Source organism: Pelecanus crispus, chromosome 16 (genome assembly GCF_030463565.1).
Source record: "Pelecanus crispus isolate bPelCri1 chromosome 16, bPelCri1.pri, whole genome shotgun sequence".
Classification (NCBI taxonomy): Eukaryota; Metazoa; Chordata; class Aves; order Pelecaniformes; family Pelecanidae; genus Pelecanus; species Pelecanus crispus.
Window position 1 is genome coordinate 4,807,759 of NC_134658.1, and position 19,004 is coordinate 4,826,762.

The following is a 19,004-nucleotide window of genomic DNA, read 5'->3' on the forward strand; positions in this document are numbered from 1 at the left end:
CAGGCTGGAGGTGATTTCTAGCAGGGGTATCGCTGCTCTTACCGCTTCAAGACCCCCCTCTCCATCATCCGGCGCCCTTGGAAAACAAATTCAGGCACCGACTTCAGTGATTTCACAGCCCAGTTAAACCAGCAGCCAGCCCAGCTGAATAATGCAGCAACGTGTGCCAGCACACGGGAGCTGCCACGCACCTACAAGCTATTTCCAGGGACCGTCTTTGCAGTCTAATAACACATTTGCTACTGCAGAAAACGTTCTTCTTCTTTTTTGTTTTAATAATCCACCAAATAATGAACCCTAATGTAACAGGCTTTATTCTTACACGTGTGATTAATTACGAAGCCGCCTGTTTCTTTGTCTGCACGGCAGGTTTAGGCTGACTTTGTAATTGCATTATTATGCATATGGAAATGAGTAAATCTGGCTTTCCTGGCGAAGACGCGGGCGATATCTCGCACCACCCTTGCTTCGGAGCAGCCTGGGGTGGATTCAGGCTCTCAGCCCTGAAGAGAGACTTCTTGACTTACGATTCATCATTCAAAAAGAAAAAAAAAAAATACTATGAATAATTACTCGGGCTTTTTTTTTTCTTCTTCCCCATCTCCTTTCATAGTTACGAATTCTGCTCAACTTGTGCTGTTTTATTCCCTGCGTAATCGGGACTGGGAGGAACACGCAGAGCCCAGGGATCGGCCGTGGCGGGGCGGTCGGTGTCCCATGGGAGCACCGGGGCTCCCGTTCCCCAGCTCCGAGGGGTGTCCTGAGCCGGCTGAGAAGTTTTCTCTACCTTTGACCTGTTGTTAAAGGAGATGAACCAAGACTTCAGCACTTTTGGGAGGGGGCAGAGGGATCCATGCGTTGCTGTTTCAACCCAATTCCCATCCCCAAGGGACTCAACACGCTCCTCTACCAGGAGCCGCACCGGACCGCTGCACACCCCGGTTATACTGGGATATACTGGCCAGGTTCCCGGCCCTAAGGACAAGACTCAGGGAGGCCACGCCGGCCGGCGCAATGACCCAACTCACTCCTTTGCTTGCAGACCCATCGTTAAAGCCCGGCGCGACCTGCTGCAGCAGGCTGCTTCATTAGCCGGCTCCCAAATCCCAGGGAAAAGCACATGGCCCTGCCAGCAGGCAACCTGGCAATAACTAAAGCTCATTTCCTCTTCGAGGCAGGAAAAGGAGGACAAGAAATCAACTCGGTATCCCCCAAACCCTCTTGAAGACGCAATTCCCTCCCAGCAGATCCTGCGGGAGCGTCTCACAGGTAGATTTTTTTCTTTGCATCCAAAAAAGCAACATGTTAAAAAACAAGACACCCCCACCCACCCAGCGCTCAAGCAACACACAAAGTGCTTTTATTCCAGAGACAAAAGAGCCTCACAACACCAGAGCTCATCCTCCGCGGATGCTAAAAGCTCCAAATCCCATGTTTCCATCTTTTGTCTGTAAATTAAAAGCCTTTTACGCACTTCGAATAGCAACAGATGGGGACGGGGAGCGCGGGATCTGAGCCGCCGACCAGGGATCCCCCGGCAATGAGAAAGGGTCTGGCTGTGCCGGCGGCGGAAAACCTCCACTGTGCGCCAAGGCCAGACCCTGGCATGGCCGGGGGTCCCCCCCAAACCCCGCCACGGGACCCAAATTCCTCCTCCTCATCCCCGAAATGCCACCGCCTCGCTCTCCGGGCTGAACTGCCGGCACAAAACTTCATTAATGAGACGTTTCCTTTCCTCAATTAAGCTGTTTTCCTTCGCCCACCCTCTCCCTGCGCGGGGGCTCAGCCTTCCCCCAATTTCCAGCAACTTCCCATTGAAGTGTCTCTCCGGCTCCCAAGACAACGCCGGCTGATTCATCAGCTCCGAATATTTTAAACCCTTTTGTTCTCCCCAGCACCGTTTTCCCTTCTTTCTTGAAAACACGACGGGCTCCCTACTCGCCAGGGGATGTTTTGCCCCTCCTGGGATCAGGACCAGCCCCTCCAGGATGGGTGGATGGGAATGATCCCATCCCATTTGGGAATGGTGGGGGGTTTGTCCCTGGTTGCAGGAGATGGAGAAAGGAATTGCATTGGCTCCCGGCAGGATCTGGCCCCAGGGGGACCACGCAGGGTGGTACCACCAACCCGGTCATGCTCATGCTGCAAGAAATTGCCCAAGCCTGGAGGATGGATGCAAAAACCTCCCCATTCTAAGGGGATAGGGAGCAACTGGGAGCACTGGGATGGGGGCTCCTGGCTCCACACTACAGGGAAATTTGGGGAGGAGGTGGAGGTTGGGCAGGACCAGCACGAGCCGACCTCTCCATAAGGGTGTCCCTGCCCTGGGGTCGGTGTCACCCAGAAGGGACAAACCAGCCCTTGGCCAAGACGCTGGGCGGGTGTTTGCTCTGAGGTTATCGACCGCGCTCGGGAAGCGGAGCCCGGCCACCGGCAGCCGAGGCGATACGGGATGACCGAGCAGGAGGCTTTCAGCAGCGCCGGCAGCCGAGGAAACAAGGGAAAACCCACTCGGCAGAAAGGAAGAGGAATCCTCTCCACCCGCCGCGCTTTTTGCCGTGTGCCCGAAGGTGCAGCACCCCGATGGGGACACCCTGGTTCAGAGGGACGGGAGCTTCCCGGTGCGAGCAGAGCAAGCGGGCCAGGCTCCCTGGGGAAAAGCCTCCCCAGGTAGCAGCTCGGCCCCTCGCACCGGCTTTTCTTGGTTCAGTTTTGCAGCGTGAAACTCTTCCCGGTCCAACGGCGGGACTGAGAAGGAGGGATCGGGAAGAGCTGCCCCGAGCTGATGGTGAGGGAGAAGCTGGGAGCGGAGCTGGACCCCCCGGGGACGCCAGCCCCAGGGACCGGCAGCCAAAGGGGTGATGAGGAGCAGCAAGCAAAACCCCTGCCAGCCCCAGGGCGGCACCAGGGAGGTTGCAAAGCAAACCACTTCCCTGCTGCCGGGGCAGTCGCTGGGGCGCGGTGCCTCGGCCGGGCTGGTTGGGTCCCTCGGGCCCCTCTCAGGCTGCTCTGCGCGGCCCCTTCCCCTCCGCACCGCCAGCAACGCCGCGGGGGGCTCCAGCCCTTACCAGGGCGAGTTTTGTCCTTCCTAAAATCGTTTTCCAGGGGGTTTTGAACAGGACGTCACCTCTACGGAGTCCTTACCCTCTTTGGCAGGCACACTATCCAGGAATTGCACCAAAACCCACACCTCAAGCTCCCCAAACCCGGCTTAACTGGCGATTTAACCCATCTGCGTCCAAGCCCAACACAGCCGGAGCCGCCTCCTCCCGCCCGGGCACGGGGAGCCCTGCAGAGCAAGAAGCCGAGCGGCCACCGCGGCTTGTCAGCATCGCCCCGGTGCTGGAGGAGTCCAACATCTCCCTTTATTAAGTCTCTTTGCGTTTCTTAGCTATAAATAGGTTGGCGAGGTTCGAAGCGAAGGGCGCAAAGATGCATGAAAAGCAAACGCCAAAGCGGGACTTTACAGAGCCCGGCACAGCCGGCTGCGTCACGGCGGCATCGATGGGCTGGGAAGGAGGGTGGCAGAGCAAGTCGGGGTGGGATTTTCCCTGGAAGGGATGTAAAAATACCAGTGCTGGGTTTGGAAACAAGATATTAACACTGAGCTTGTCGCTGGGAATCAGGCCCGAGACAACGAGCAATTCCATCAGGTATCCATCACGTGTGATGGAGGAGCATCAACTGGAGGGCGATGGTCCTCCGGGAGCAGCATTAGCCACGATATTTGCGAGCACTTGCCCGTTGCTCAGCCCGCACTGATGGCAAATTATGGGCTCCATCGTTGGCAATAAAACACTCCACGGGCCCACATCCCAGCTTCACACTTATGTGGAAAAAAAGCCCCGAACCCTTTGCAAGCCCAGCACCGCAATTGCCAAACACAAACCCAGACTTTAGTGGTGGGGCAGGTGGGCGCCCGCAGCACCCCCGGCCTCGTGCTGGACCCCCACCCGCTCTACACTGAGGCCATCCCTAATGGCTAAGTCAAAGCTCGTCCTTCCCTGGCCCAAAAGACGCGGGAGCAGCAGAGCAGAGGCCACCGGCAGCCCAAACTGCTCTGGGTACCCACCAGCCACCTGCCCAAAGCCCATCCCCTGCTGAGGCTCATCAAGGAACCCTCCCTGGCCCAAACTAATTAAGAGTGAACAGACCCCAGGGGCTCCGGTCACACCAGGATGTGGAATTTGCTTCGTCGGTGCCAGTCCCTGCGCAGGAGCGTGCACACGCGTCCGGCTCAGCTCCAGCTCGGACGGAGCCGCCGTGAGCACCCAGCCTGCGGCAGGGATGTGCCAAGACACCTTCCAGCCGTGCCGGTGGGCTCAGCTGTGTCCCCGGAGGCCCAAATATGCCAGGAATAAGGGTGCCACAGGCACACAGAGGGTCCCATGGGGACCATGCCCTCTCCCTGTCCCGCTTCCCCCAGTCCCCAGCGCCTTCTCCTGCTGCCATCCCGCGGCCACGTCCCATAACTGCACACGCACACCCGCGTACGGCACCGGACACCGTCGTGGCCAGGCTGGGACCGCGGCAGCACCCAAGGGTGGCCCCCGCACCCCTACAACGCAGGCAACCATCTCCACCTGTCCCCAAACGCCATGGCCGCAGCGGCTCCTGGCCCGGGGGTGGCAGGAGGCCAGGGTGCCCTCAGGCTGTCCCCATCTCCCCACGTGCTCGGCCGAAGGGTGCCGAGTCTCCGCTCCCCTCCCCGGCTCGGGGACAGGGACGCGGGCAGGGTTTATGGAGGGAGGTGGCAGGAGGGGACACAAGGAGCCCTTCCTGGCCCTACCACCCTCAGCCGTCAGCCCAGAGCGGGCCCGTGCCCGTGGGAGGGCTGCCCACCCCTCCAAACCATGGGAGAACCCCCAAGGTTTATCAAAACTCAGTTTATTCCAAACGTTAAAAGATTACAGGGTTTTTTTTTTTTCCTCTCTTCCTCAATTAATCAACCAAAATACTTTACATTTTCTTTTAAAAAAATTCAACCTATTCTGAGCCATTGTACAAGTCCCAGCCCCCCGCCCCGCACACACACCCCACTTCCGCCTATTGCTATAACTTAACATATAAAATTTAACCTTCGCAGACCCCTTTCTCAGTCCAGGTACCTGGAAGGCAGCACGGAAAGAGAAGACGGGGCAGGCCGGGCGCAGGGAGCGAGACCAGCTGGACCGAGACCAGAGGCGATGGGGAGGAGGGAGTCCCGTTGTTTCGAGTGATTTTGATGCATAGCTGGGTTTTGGTTCTGTCTTCTCAGCGAGGCCCTAATGGCAAATGAAGCCCTTCCTCAGCAAAAGGAAGAGAGAAAATTAAAATAACAAAGTCCCCACCCTTGGGATGGATTTTGTTGGGTTTCCGAAGGCAACAGGAAAGAGCAAAAGTGGCTGGGATTGCAAAAAGCAGCACTGGATGTGGCCGCTCCAGGAGGGAGCGGGGGAACCTGCTCCCAGCCTCGCTGCCTGGGGGATTTTGGCTCAGACCCGTAAGTGGTGATGGGCGGGAGGCAGGAGCCCCGCTTTTCCAGCAGCCACAGCTCCGTGTGTAGCGCGGGCCGTGCATCGTCCAGCAGCGCTCCCCCTCGCCGGCTCCCAGCCGCCCAGCGGCACCTCCTCACCGCAGCCGCAAGCGCCAGGCGTGAGAGGAGAGAGCTCCCCGGGAGCGCTTCTGCCGGACTGAGATCTCACCCGGCACAAGCCCAGAGGGGTTTGGTAGGTGGCAGCAGGCAAATCCAAGTTGGAGAGGTAAAAGATGTTTAGGTTAAGTGGATGGAGGAGCACCCAGAGATGGGGAACATGGGGACCTCAAAGCCTGATGCCCAAACCCTTTCGTGTAGCAAAGAACAAGGCCCTCAGCTTTGCCAGGCCAGGAAATACTTAAAAAAAAGAACAGACGAGAAGTGGAAAACCCATCCAGCCACAGTACTGAGATCAGTTTAGGACCAAGCCGACCCAGGGGAGCTGACAGAGCACCGGGCACCACGGGAAGACAGACACACGCTTGCAGGGAGAAATCACAAGCATCCCTGAAGAGCCCTGCTCCAGCCACGCAGATGCCACCGGGGCCTGGCTCCCTCCTGCCCTCCCCACCGCCGTCGGTGAGAGACCAGAGCTGGAAACCGGTCGCCCGACCCGGGCGGAAGGCAGGGGTGTGTGCGCGGGTCCCGCGATCCCGCTGGGCTCGGCTGCGCGGCGTCGCTTCATCAACTCTGCTCCTTGTCCTTGACCAGCAGCACAGTGTGTTGCCCGCCGCTGGACACGGCCAGGACCGTGCGGTTTTCCAGCTGCTTGCCCGTCATCTCCACAGGGCTCCAGACGTCGTCCTCCTCCCCTGTGCCCAGCTGGTAATTGGTGCCCATGCCCCAGGCAAACGCTCGTCCTGCAATGGAGGTGACGCAAGTTTTGGCTTCCGGGCGGCCGCAGGTTGGGGTGACAAAGGGACCCAGCAGCCAAACCCACGGGGACTTCACACCCGGGCAGGGGGCTTAGTGATGGGTGCCAGAAACGCAGGCTGGGGGAAGAGGAGCAGCGCTTGGCAACTCGGAGAGGCGTTTCAGCGCACAGCCACGGCAGCATTTAGCCCCCGGGGAGCAAAGCCAATCCATCAGCCGGCTACAAACCCTCCTCCGCACAGCCGTGGGCTGCAGACGCCACGCACAAGCATGCGCAGCACCGGAGCACGGAGGAATCGCAGCAGCGGAGCTCAGGGTGCGGAGAAGGGACCGGCAGGCCAACGACCCGCTCCTGGTCAACACCCTGTTAGGAACCTTGCTGCCAAAGGGACCCACAAAAATATTTAAGCAGCTGCTGCCCAGCTGCCCCCGGGCCAGGTGCTCGGCAGGGGCTGCATCCGCCCCAGGACCTGGCTCCAGTCCCGCCCTGGCCGGCGGCGTGCGATGAAGCTGCGCAGGGCTGGCCGGATCCAGGGGGGCCGGGCTGGGCAGAGCCCCGGGATGGATGGATGAGGCGTGGGGAGGGTACGTAGGGCAGCGTTCCCAAGCCCGCCGAGGCTCCCGGTACTCACCGTCACTGCTGACTGCGTAGCCGACCGACGCGCCGCATGCAACGGAAGAGATGCTGGGGAGCTCCGGGATGACCGTGGGCGTGCTCTTCTCCTCTGCCCCTGCGCCCAGGCCCAGCCGGCCGTACTCTGCCCTGCCCAGGCTGTAGGCTTTACCTGGGGCATGACAGACACGCAGGAGAGGTGACTGGAGCGGGGCAGAAGCCCGCAGCAGGCCACAGCCAGACCCTCTCCCCCCAGTCTGACTCCTGGGGGAGCATCACTCCACCCTACCGCACCCTAAATCCCAACCAGGAGGTGCAGGGTGGGATAGAGACCCTTGAGCTCCCCAAAATCAATAGGGTGGGTGCCTGGACAGACTATTGAGCCTGCGAGAGCAGAGTTCACAAGCGACTCTGGGTTCCTGTCATCTTCCTTGCCCTTTGCTGCAAACTCACACCACCCTTGGTGCCTTGAACACTGAGGACTTGGAGGGCTCCAGCACGGCACCCTCACCCCAACACCTCCCCAGCCAGGACAAGGGCCGTGGGAGTCCCCCCCCATCCCGCTTTGTGTGACTCCCAGCCCGCCCGTCACGCCGGCACTCACCCTCCGAATCGACGCACACCGTGTGGTGCTGCCCGCCGGAGAACCCGACCCAGGACTTGGTGGAGTTCTTGAAGCACGTCAGGTTCTGCGGGGAGAAGCAGGGCTCGGTGCCCTGGGTCCCTGCGGGGTGGGACGCACAAACCCAGGCAGATCAGGCCCGCGGGCACGGACAGCCCAGGCCAGGCACCGGCCCCGAGCCATCCACCCTGGGGCTCACCCCACCGGAGACTAACACAGCCCCCCCAAAGCCCCAGAATCAAATTTCTGCTCAAACCCACTGGTCGCAGGAGCTGGGACCCAAACCCAGACCTATGCAGGGTGACCTCCCCACCCCAATTTCCAGCTCCGGTGTGTCCAGCAGCATCCCCCGCACCAGGCCAGGGCAGCACGGGACTGGGAAGTCCACAGCCAGACCAAAGCAGGCAGGAGATCCGGAGGGACGTAAGCGAAGCTCACCCAGCTGGTGGTAGTTGGAGAGGCCGAATCCATAGATGTGTCCCTCCTGCGTGACGGCAAAGGTGAAGTAAGCCCCACAAAAGGCGTCCTGGAAGCGCATTTTGCCTCTGTTGCCTTTGCCTCTGACAGGGACGCACTGCGGGACCAGTAGGCGCTCTGGGGGCAGGAGACAAGGTGTCATACGAGGCCTCATGATTTACACGCTTTTCATCCCCCCTTCGATCCAGCTCACTGAATCCAAGCAACCGATTTACACACAAGCCTTCGAGCAGCAGGGGAAGAGACTGGGTCTCTTTGCTCCTCTGCAAAGTGCGGAGCTGGGGCCGAAGGACGCAGCACCACGCGCCTCCGAGCACCAAAGCAACTCACGCAGCCCCTTCCGTCCTCCTCGGTTGGCGAAGAGCGCCGGCACTCTCCCCAGCTGGCCCTGCTCACCACAGCCGCACGTGAAGAGGTCACCATCCACCGTCAGCATCACTAAGTGGTCGTTCCCTGGGAGGAGATGGGGGAGATGAGTGAAGCAGGAGTCCTGCTCCAGGAACCCAGCAAGACCTGGGGGCTGAGATCCCACACGTAAACCCCAGCTGTCCCAGCTTTCTAGAATTCAGTGGGGATACCTTGATGTCAGCTTCTGGTGCAACTTAAACCACCAGGATCTCCCTCTTCCTGATCCTGTTCCCCATCTGAAACTCCAAAGAAGTTTCTCTGGGAAGGTTTAGGGGAACAGGTCCCCCCCCACCTGGGCCCTGGACAAGTTCCCCAGCTGCTCTGCTCAGCTTCCCCAAGCCTAGAAGAGGGCGAGCGCTTTGACGCTGTGGGGTTGCGGTTAGGGCACTCTTTGTAAGGCATTTTACATCAGATTGGGTCAAATATTAACAACATCGCTGGGGCTAGAAGAGACACAAGGTCTGTTCTCTCAAGAGCCACAGGAAAGCAAGCACACCCTTGTACCTGGCTCGGAGCAGCCCAGAGGGAGGAAAAGGACAGGGACCTTCTGGACCTTCACCTCCTCCCGAGGGTTGCAACAGCCTCGTGCACCAGCCTGACCCGCGCGCACCCCAGGACCTCGCTCACCTGAGACAATTTTAACGACAGGTGTACTGAGCTGGAGCAGCACAGGAACGGAGCTCGTCTTCATGGGCTCCAGCAAGCCAATCACCCCATTGTTATCCTGGGTGGAGAGACAGACGCGGGGACGTGAGTCACGGAAGCAGCAACCATCAGCAGAGCTTCCAGCGTCCGGGAAATCAACATACCCGGAAAGAGCCCCAGACAAAAACCCTGCCGTCCTCCGTCAGCGCGGCTGTGTGGCTGTCCCCCGCAGAGACCTGCACCACCTTTTCCTGCAGCTCCACCAGCCCTGGCATGGTCTCCGACCCTTCTGCCGAAGTGTCGCGGCCGAGGGCGCCTTCATCGTTGCAGCCAAAGGTGTAGATCTGCAGACAGAGAGCGACACGGTCAGGATGAGACCCAGAGGGGCAACAGGTTGAGTGTGAAGCCAGGGGATAGAGACCCACCAGGCTGGATTATCCCTTTGACCCCCTAAAACTTTGTGGTCCATGGCATGGGGACCATGCTGGTCCCCAGAGCCAGAATGGGGATAGAGACCCACCAGGCTAGATTATCCCTTTGACCCCCTAAAACTTTGTGGTCCACAGCATGGAGGCCACGCTCATCCCTGGAGCCAGAGTGAGCCCCGCGCCTGGGCAGAGCAGGGTCCGATTCAGACGCCTCGCTCCAGGACACGTCCCGGAGCTCGCTGCCCGCTCCACGCTGCACTCACTTTTCCCGTCTGGCTGAGGCACACCGTGTGCATCCCTCCGGCTTCCACCTGCACCACCATCTCCGGCAGCGGCACCAGGGCCGGCTTCTTCCTCTCCATCACGTCCTCCCCCAGGCCCAGCTGGCCGACATCCCCCTGCCCCAGCGTCAGCACCAGGCCGGGCTGCGTGCGGTGGGACGGGTGGCAGACTGCAAAAGGGCGATAAATAACGTATATAACATACGGGGGGGAGCAACCCTTCTGTTAAAGCTGGTCCCGGGGAACGGGGAGGAAAAACTCCCAGGGATTTTTCTTACCTTTAATCTTCTTCCTCCCAGGAGACTCTTCCTCCGGCACCGGGCTCTTCTTCGCAGTGCGTTTCCCCGGCATAGTGCTCCGGATCTACGCACCGAAGGCGCCCCGTCAGGGGGTCACCCACGGGGCTGCGCTGGAGACCCACAGCACCGCTATCACTTCCTTGGGGTCTTTTTCTCCCCCCTCCCCACTTTCAAATCACCGTGGGTCTCCGGAGAGCCCAGTGACTCAATTAGGATTTGAGCACCGATCCCCACTCCCACTTTGCAAAAACGTAGGGTTTTTTTCTCGCGTGTTTTACCCGCTCTCACGCAGACGTGACCCCCTCCGCCCCCCCGGGGCAAGGCGCCAGGCAAGGCACGGGGGGGCTGCAGCCCCCGCCTGCCCGCCCCGGCGCACAGGCCCCACGCAGGACCGCGGCCCCGCGGGGGGAGCCGGAGCAAGGAGCCCCCCGCGAGCTCCCGCCGCCACGCGCGAGCCACGTGCACCGGGCGGGACCCTCCCTCCCCTCCCCCGCCCCTTCCCGCCCTTTGAATTCCCCGCGCCGCCCCCCCGCCCCACGTGGGGCCGCGCAGGCCCGCGGCCCGGCCCGGCCTTTCCTCCCGCCGGCCACGGCTCGCCGGAGCGGCCGGACGCACCGAGGGCGGGACGGGGCTCGGCGGAGACCACCCCCCCCCCCCGCCGCCGTCCTCCTCCCGCCTTCTCCCCGTCCCCCCGCCCGCCGCCCCCGGGGCCGCGCCGCGCTCCGCTCCGCTCCCACCTCCGCCCGCCGCTGCCGCGCTCCCCCAGCGCGCATGCGCGGGCCGCGCCGCCCGCCCGGCCGGGCACAGCGCCCTCTGCCGGCCGGCGGCCCCGCCACCGGCCCGGACCCCGGCGGCAGCGCGGGCAGGGAGGGCAGTGCGGGCAGGGCGGGCAGGGCGGGCAGGGAGGGCAGTGCGGGCAGGGCGGGCAGTGCGGGCAGGGCGGGCAGGGCGGGCAGGGAGGGCAGTGCGGGCAGGGCGGGCAGTGCGGGCAGGGCGGGCAGTGCGGGCAGGGAGAGCAGTGCGGGCAGGGAGGGCAGTGCGGGCAGGGAGAGCAGTGCGGGCAGGGCGGGCAGTGCGGGCAGGGAGGGCAGTGCGGGCAGGGCGGGCAGTGCGGGCAGGGCGGGCAGGGAGAGCAGGGCGGGCAGGGCGGGCAGTGCAGGCAGGGCGGGCAATGCAGGCAGCGCGGGCAGGGCGGGCAGCGCGGGCAGTGCAGGCAGGGAGGGCAGTGCGGGCAGGGAGAGCAGTGCGGGCAGTGCGGGCAGCGTGGGCAGGGCGGGCAATGCAGGCAGGGCGGGCAGTGCGGGCAGGGAGAGCAGTGCGGGCAGGGCGGGCAGGGCGGGCAGGGAGAGCAGTGCGGGCAGGGCGGGCAGGGAGAGCAGGGCGGGCAGGGAGGGCAGTGCAGGCAGGGCGGGCAATGCAGGCAGCGCGGGCAGCGTGGGCAGGGCGGGCAATGCAGGCAGCGCGGGCAGGGCGGGCAGCGCGGGCAGTGCAGGCAGGGAGGGCAGTGCGGGCAGGGACAGCAGTGCGGGCAGGGAGAGCAGTGCAGGCAGGGCGGGCAGTGCGGGCAGGGAGAGCAGTGCGGGCAGGGCGGGCAATGCGGGCAGGGCGGGCAGCGTGGGCAGGGCGGGCAATGCAGGCAGCGCGGGCAGGGTGGGCAGCGCGGGCAGTGCAGGCAGGGAGGGCAGTGCGGGCAGGGAGAGCAGTGCGGGCAGTGTGGGCAGGGAGGGCAGTGCAGGCAGGGCGGGCAATGCAGGCAGGGCGGGCAGCGTGGGCAGGGCGGGCAATGCAGGCAGGGAGGGCAGTGCGGGCAGGGAGAGCAGTGCGGGCAGTGCGGGCAGCGTGGGCAGGGCGGGCAATGCAGGCAGTGCGGGCAGGGCGGGCAGTGCGGGCAGGGAGAGCAGTGCGGGCAGGGCGGGCAGTGCGGGCAATGCAGGCAGGGCGGGCAGCGCAGGCAGTGCGGGCAGGGCGGGCAGCGCGGGCAGTGCAGGCAGTGAGGGCAGCACGGGCAGCGTGGGCAGGGCGGGCAGTGCGGGCAGGGAGAGCAGCGCGGGCAGCGCGGGCAGCGTGGGCAGGGCGGGCAGCACGGGCAGGGAGAGCAGCGCGGGCAGCGCGGGCAGCGTGGGCAGGGAGGGCAGTGCGGGCAGTGCGGGCAGTGCAGGCAGTGCAGGCAGGGAGGGCAGTGCGGGCAGTGCAGGCAGGGCGAGCAATGCAGGCAGGCGGGCAATGCAGACAGTGCAGGCAGCGTGGGCAGGGCGGGCAGGGCAGGCAGGACAGACAGCGCAGGCAGGGCAGGCAGCTCGGGCATGGCAGGGTGGGCAGTGCAGACAGGATGGGCAGGGCAGGCAGTGCAGGCAGGATGGGCAGGGCAGGCAGGGCGGGCAGTGTGGGCAGGACGGGCAGTGCAGGCAGGGCAGGCAGGACGGGCAGTGCAGGCAGGACAAGCAGTGCAAGCAGGGTGGGCAGGGCAGGCAGTGCAGGCTGGGCAGGCAGGGAGGGCAGTGCAGGCAGGACAGGCAGTGCAGGCAGGGCAGGCAGCTGCCACCCTGGAGGCCCCTACGGCCCTGCGCAAGCTTCCCCGCGGAGCCCGGTCAGCGCGTGCCTCAGTTACCGTGTCAAGAACTTGTCCTGGCGTCCTACCCCTAAAAAGCAGCTGTTCCTACAGCCGGGTCAGCGCTAAGGGGACAGATCCGCAGTAAGAAGTAAGATATTTACCACAAGGAGAGGCTAACTGGGTGATGATAACAGAGTTAACAAAATCCGGCAGGTCCACGCTCCGAGGTCTGGTAGCCAGGACCATAGCAGAGATGCCATCTAACAGAGGTTGTTCTCAAGCTGTTTGATGGAAAATAGAAACTTAAATTTAACTTATTTACGCCCTATTTGATCTGTTTGGATTGGTTTGTATAAAAGCAACAAGTTCAGCAACACACACGGTCCGTGCGATGCTAGGAGTCGCCTGGAGTCCATGGAGTCTGGGCAGATAACTGAGAGAGCGAGTTGATTTAGACTGTGAATTTTTCAAAGCATCTACTGTAGCGCTTTAAACTTTTTCAAGCCTAGCAGAGAGGCTCATGATGGCCTTCTCCAGCTCAGGAATGCCTAATTGTGGAAATAAAGATTGCATGAGTTGATGAAAAGTCATTGACCTTTCTACCAGGGGATTAAAAGCATCTTAACAGGGGCAAGTGCCGGGTCCTGCGCTTGGGTCACAACAACCCCATGCAACGCTTCCGGCCTGGGGAAGAGTGGCTGGGAAGCTGCCGGACCAAAAAGGCCCTGGGGGTGCTGGTTGACAGCGGCTGAACATGAGCCAGCAGTGTGCCCAGGTGGCCAAGAAGGCCAACAGCATCCTGGCTTGTGTCAGGAATGGCGTGGCCAGCAGGAGCAGGGCAGGGATCGTCCCCCTGTGCTCGACACTGGGGAGGCCGCACCTGGAATGCTGTGTCCAGTTTTGGGCCCCCCACTACAAGGACATTGGGGTGCTGGAGCGTGTCCAGGGAAGGGCAGCAGAGCTGGGGCAGGGTCTGGAGCACAGGGCTGGTGGGGAGCGGCTGAGGGAGCTGGGGGTGCTCAGCCTGGAGAGAGGAGGCTGAGGGGAGACCTGATCGCTCTGCAGCTCCTGGCAGGAGGGGGCAGGGAGGGGGGTCGGGCTCTTCTCCCAAGGAACAAGCGATAGGAGAGGAAATGGGCTCAAGCTGCACCAGGGGAGGTTTAGATTGGATATTAGGAAACATTTCTTTACTGAAAGAGTGGCCAAGCATTGGAACAGGCTGCCCAGAGAGGTGGGGGAGCCCCCATCCCTGGAGGGGTTCAAAAAGCAGGTAGATGTGGCATTTGGGGACATGGTTTAGCGGGCATGGGGGCGTTGTGTGGACAGTTGGACTAGATGATGTTACAGGTCTTTTCCAACCTTAATGATTCGATTATATTCTATTTTATTCTATTGTTCACAACGTTAAAAGGGCTTTAGCAGAGGTCCCTGCCCACGGGGGTGGAGGGCTCTTACAGTGCCACAGAGCAGGGCGCCGGAACGGCAGGGCAGCACCACGCACGCCTTGAACCACCGCAACGCTGGCAGAAAGAGCACCGACAGCTGGGGTTTGAAGAGCAACCGAGTTTTACTGAGCACGTTTGACCCAAGGGGACTGTTCGGAAGGGACAAACATTGTTTGGAGGGCAGGTTTCCCAGTTATGGTCAGTACTCAACCATTACTTTTGTTAATCGTAACATGTGGAATTGGGACCGACTGATTTATAGTATTTTTGGCACCTTGTGCCAAATGTTCAAAGTAAGGCTTGAAGATTCTGTTAATTTGAAAATGGGTGTCATTTGTCATCACAGATTCATCCTTACAAATGGACTCCTCAGAGTCCCATTATGGGAGTTTTGGAACTTTCTGGTCCTCATAATTATTACAATTATCTTAAGATAAAACCCAAAAGCTTTATCTATTTGGCTTCCCGTGGGGGGTTTGCTGATCATTTAGGGCATATAGCGCTGACCATGGGGTTCGTCCCCATTGCGGTCCCCCATCCCCATCTTTACTCGTTACAGACCACACCACCTCTCCCTCATCCTGCTGCTTTAAGCAGAAAGCCCACTTTTCCTTCTCAGAAGCAGGAACCAGACCAAATTTCTTGTGGTAATGGTAAGCACGCAAACCAAGTCTGTGCCTGCAACAGCAAATCCTGTCTCTTATCTAACCATGAATCTTTCCTGTTCCACTGATTAGTTCTATTCCAGTTATATCTGTAAATCCACCCCTCGGATGTTGTAACCAAAGACCTACGTAACGCATTTGGCATTTAATTGCCCCTTTTTTTACAGCAGTCAGTTCCAAATTCCGTACTTGGCATCACTTCAGCAACAGGCCAGCCTTGCCTACTTCCTTGTTTAGGAACAGCTGCTGCTCCCACACCACTCCTGCAGCCAGCGGCCCAGGCGATCAGCAAACCCTGCCAGGAGGGACACAACCCCAGCACCTTTATCCTGTTATTCCAGGATCCGAACTCCTGTATGCATTCATTTCCTGACCCTTTCCCTTTGGGTTCCAGGCAGGGCAAGGGCAGGATGTCCAGCCCAAGGCTAGAGGCCTGCAGCAGGTAATTAATTAATCTGTTTGCATTTTAACCCTTTATTTAAGCATAACTGCCACAGAAGCTGCTGCCACCAGCAGCACTGTTCCCCTTTTGCAGGCAAGTGGGCTTGTCATTCCCCTACATCAGCAGACCTGGGGTACAGGCTTTGTTAACCATCCTGGGTTTAGCCCTTAACAGCTGATATAAAGGTAAATCTGCCATGAGAGGATCCAAAACTACACTGAAGGGATCACCTGCTCCTAATCCAGCCCGACCAGCTGATATAACATGGGTTTGCAGTGGGTTTCTGCACCTTTCACCATCACACTTGAGAGGACACATGAACAGCACACAGGAATCCCACTTGACTGCAAGTGAGAGGCACCAACAGCAAGTATCCAGGATTTTTCATATTCTGGGACTAACCAAGCGATCACTCACAAAAAAATGCACACCAAGCAAAAAAAGTCATGTTTATTTAGTTCTCTACTGCAGCTAGATACAGGTTTGCAAATCAGTACTTTAAGGCCTTATTTCAGGTAAGACAGATGCACAAATTGCCACTCTCACCATGTCCCACCAACCACCCCTCTGGTATCGGCTTCCCCCAGAGCATCCTCACCACACGTCGGGTTGAACCGCGTCTTCCCGGGCAGCTGGCACCAAGGGTGGCCCCACGGATGCATGGGGTTGTTGGTCCAGGCCAGCTGATGGCAAGTCCAAGACCACAGAGAGTACGCAGCTTCTTTTTCTTACTCATTTCTTACACCCCAGGCTCCCCCGCCCTTTGACTTTGTGGCACCTTTCAGGTGTGTGCGTGCCAAATTCACCACAGCCCCACGGCTCTATCTGCTTTCCTTGTCTGTAGCTCACCCACACAGGCTCAGCCCCAGGCCCTGCTTCGCTGTACCACAAAATCCCGCAGCTACCTAACCCACCGTGCGCCCAGGCACGCTCCCGCCTGTTCTTCCGATACAGGCCATTTAACGAGCAGCCCCCAACGTGAAGCACATGCTGCTGGAAAGCCACCAAACACAGGTATGTTCCCCTGCTTCCAGCCCCTTCTGATCTCTGTGGCTATGTTTTTATTACACATACTGCAGGAACTGAACCTTGCCTATCACCTCTATTTATAACTATTCGGGCTGGTACTCTCAATATACTCACCCTCTCTCACTAGACACGTGGATTCTCTTTTGTTAGCATCTCATCACAATCAGTCACCAGTGCCTGCAACAATTTAGAAAAAAGAAGAAAACAATTAAGCAAGCTTACTACTTGGCAAGAAGCATGTAACCCATTAGATACGTGATGATCGGGTGAAGTCCGGCCACGTGCTCCCTGTCCGTGCCTACCACGTGCCTCCCCCAGCACAGTCCCAGTGCTCCACCACCCACGCTAACGATACGTTCTTCACAGGGGGTAAAAAATCTGCTGGGACTGATTAACACGAAAGAATGGATGATTACAGCGGTCTAAGCCAGGGCCTTCATGACTTTCCACTAAGTTTGTTTCTGCTCTTTCCCCAATTCACGTATCGCACAAATAAGGCCTCAAGCTAATCAAATATATATCATCCACCTCCGCTTCACCAAGGGTTTTTCCCCTCTCTTTAAGAAGATTCAGGAATCAGCCTCTTTCCCCCGTCCATCCAAAGTGCAACAAAACCTTAGAAGCTAGAGAATGCCTAAACTAAGCTTTCGCTGTTAAACAATGCCTATAAAGTCTGCGCTGGTATTCAATTACTTTAAGCCGATCCAATTCAGTTTCTGTAAGCCACTTAGAAACAGCTCAAGCTTATTTGAAGTATAAGCTATTAAGAGAACCCCGTAACTATGCGCAGCCAATATTGCATTATTAGTACAGTATTACTCACCTTCCAAATTAGTCCTCCGCTCACTTCAAGCTTTTCAAATTTAGAACTAGAAACAGTAAGGAAAAAAGGTATTTTAAGTCACCGCTCCAGAATTTCTCCTTTTCCCGTCCGTGTCCCCCACCCCCACCCCCGGCCATGCAGACCAGCCCGTGTCCCCCCCGCAGCCATGTGGCGTGGCAGAGCTGTTTCCTGCATGGTTTGTCTCCTCTGTCACGGCCCGAGGGCTCAGAGAAGCAGTAGGAATATGCAGGCTGCAGACTCGAGGCCCGGCTTGTTCTCCAACGTCGTGGAACGGGACTGTACGTCACGGGCCCGGAGGCCTACGCTCCCATGCGCCACACGGACAGAGCCGAGAGAGAGCGACTTCTCCGGATATCCACGTTGGATCCACGCCTTAAAGGGCTGCAGCTGCCCTCACCCCCAAACCCACGCGCGTCCCCGCTCTCCCCGAGGCACCCAGGCAGCTCACGGCCGTGACCCCGCCAGCCCTACTCACGTCGGGAGCCAGCGGGAGGAGGCCGGGCCGGGGCAGGCTTCAGCACGGCCTGAGGGAAGAGAAGAAAGCGATGAGGAGCGGCCGAGGGCAGCGTGGCCTCAGGGCCTCCCCTCAGCAGCGCCAAGCACCCAGCCGAGGCCACGCGCGGTCAGCACGGGAACAGGGACGCAGTGACCCTGCAGCTGGCGAGGGGGATAAGAGGGGGAGAACAGAGAGAGATGAGAGGGAGAAGAGGGGTATAGAGGGGGAGAAGAGGGGGAGGCCGGGCCCCGCCGCCGAGCTCGGACCCACCTGCAGTCGCCGCCGCTCCTGGGGAAGAAAGAGGCAGAGCAACCGCGCGGCGCGGTATTTATAGAGCGGGCGGAGGGCGGGGCTAGGGGCGCGCATGCGCAGGGGCGCCGAACAAGGGGCGGGGCAAGATGCGCCTGCGCAGTGCGAGGGCCTGGGCGGGGAAGGCGGCCACGCGCGGCGGCGGTTGGCGCATGCGCGGTGGGAAGGCGGGAGCCACGCACCGCCATCTTCTTCCCCCTCCCCAGGCATTTAAATCACGACCACAGGCGCTTTTTTTTTTTTTAAAAAATCCTAAAATACTTTTATTTAATAATTAAAATCTGTTGATGAGGAGACTGATATACAATGCAATGATTTAAGTCTACAAGTGTACTGTACAGGGGGAAGCTGTGAGGGAAGAGCCCCCCACCGTCGCCCGGGGGCAGGCCACAGCCGCAGGGCAACGGCAGCCCGGGTGTTGGCATGGTGCGGAGGGAGCAGCAGCACAGCCAGGCCCACCCCAGACAACAAAGGAGACGGGTTTGTGAACAAGGCAAGCCCTTCTCTCCATTCCCACACACTCCTCGCCCTGCGATACTCCCTTCTTCACGTTAAGTGGCATCTCACACGTGGGTTAGGTTTTGTGCATGAATACAGCAGTGGCCAATACCAGATTAAAAAAAAAAAAACCAACAAACAAAAAACCACCCCAAACCAACCACATTCAGGAAGAACCAATGAGAGATCATTCTCAGAAGAGAAAGAGTATCTTAAGGTCACTTTTTAAACCTCTTCTTCCCCTCCTTTCCACCCACACAGTGAAATTATCAAGTTTCCAGTAGGTTGAGCCGTAAAAACGAGAAAAGGCAAGTTTCACCCTGATTTAGGAGAGTAAAAAACATCTGAGAGGAAGCCACAATAAAATGAACTGACCACTCTCACAGTTTCCCCAAATTAAAAAGTTTTAAAAAGGCAACAGTCATTTCCTGGTTCTGTAATTTGTTAAACAAGCCTAGATATCTCAAGACAAGATCTGTTAACATCTCAGCAAGTGTGAGAGAGTGGGGAGGGAATGTTTTATACATTTGTGGGGTTTTGTTTTTCTTCCCCCCCCCCCCCCTT

The 19,004-nt window shown here is 59.4% G+C and overlaps 1 protein-coding gene and 1 non-coding gene across 2 annotated transcripts; both read right to left on the reverse strand.

The window, feature by feature from the left end:
* Positions 1 to 6,182: 6,182 nt before the first annotated feature.
* RCC1 (regulator of chromosome condensation 1) lies at positions 6,183 to 17,658 on the reverse strand. Its single transcript, XM_075721949.1, has 13 exons — positions 17,613 to 17,658; positions 17,117 to 17,162; positions 16,408 to 16,470; positions 12,874 to 12,993; positions 10,141 to 10,225; positions 9,845 to 10,032; positions 9,318 to 9,497; positions 9,136 to 9,232; positions 8,431 to 8,553; positions 8,062 to 8,217; positions 7,606 to 7,725; positions 7,021 to 7,173; positions 6,183 to 6,375 (listed from the first exon to the last, which is right to left on the reverse strand). Exons 5-13 carry the CDS (start codon positions 10,211 to 10,213, stop codon positions 6,200 to 6,202), a joined length of 1,266 nt encoding a protein of 421 aa, XP_075578064.1. The 5' UTR covers positions 10,214 to 10,225; positions 12,874 to 12,993; positions 16,408 to 16,470; positions 17,117 to 17,162; positions 17,613 to 17,658; the 3' UTR covers positions 6,183 to 6,199.
* Positions 17,297 to 17,501, reverse strand: LOC142595070 (small nucleolar RNA SNORA73 family). The gene has a single exon (XR_012831691.1). It is a non-coding gene; the product is annotated as a small nucleolar RNA SNORA73 family (small nucleolar RNA).
* Positions 17,659 to 19,004: the final 1,346 nt, after the last annotated feature.

Coding starts and splice junctions, on each gene's coding strand:
- RCC1 (XM_075721949.1), bottom strand. CDS start 10,213: ATGCCGGGGAAACGCACTGCGAAGAAGAGCCCGGTGCCGGAGGAAGAG. Junction 8,554..9,135: donor TGTCGTTAAAATTGTCTCAG/GTGAGCGAGGTC, acceptor ATCTCCTCCCAG/GGAACGACCACTTAGTGATG. Junction 7,726..8,061: donor CTCCAACTACCACCAGCTGG/GTGAGCTTCGCT, acceptor CCCACCCCGCAG/GGACCCAGGGCACCGAGCCC.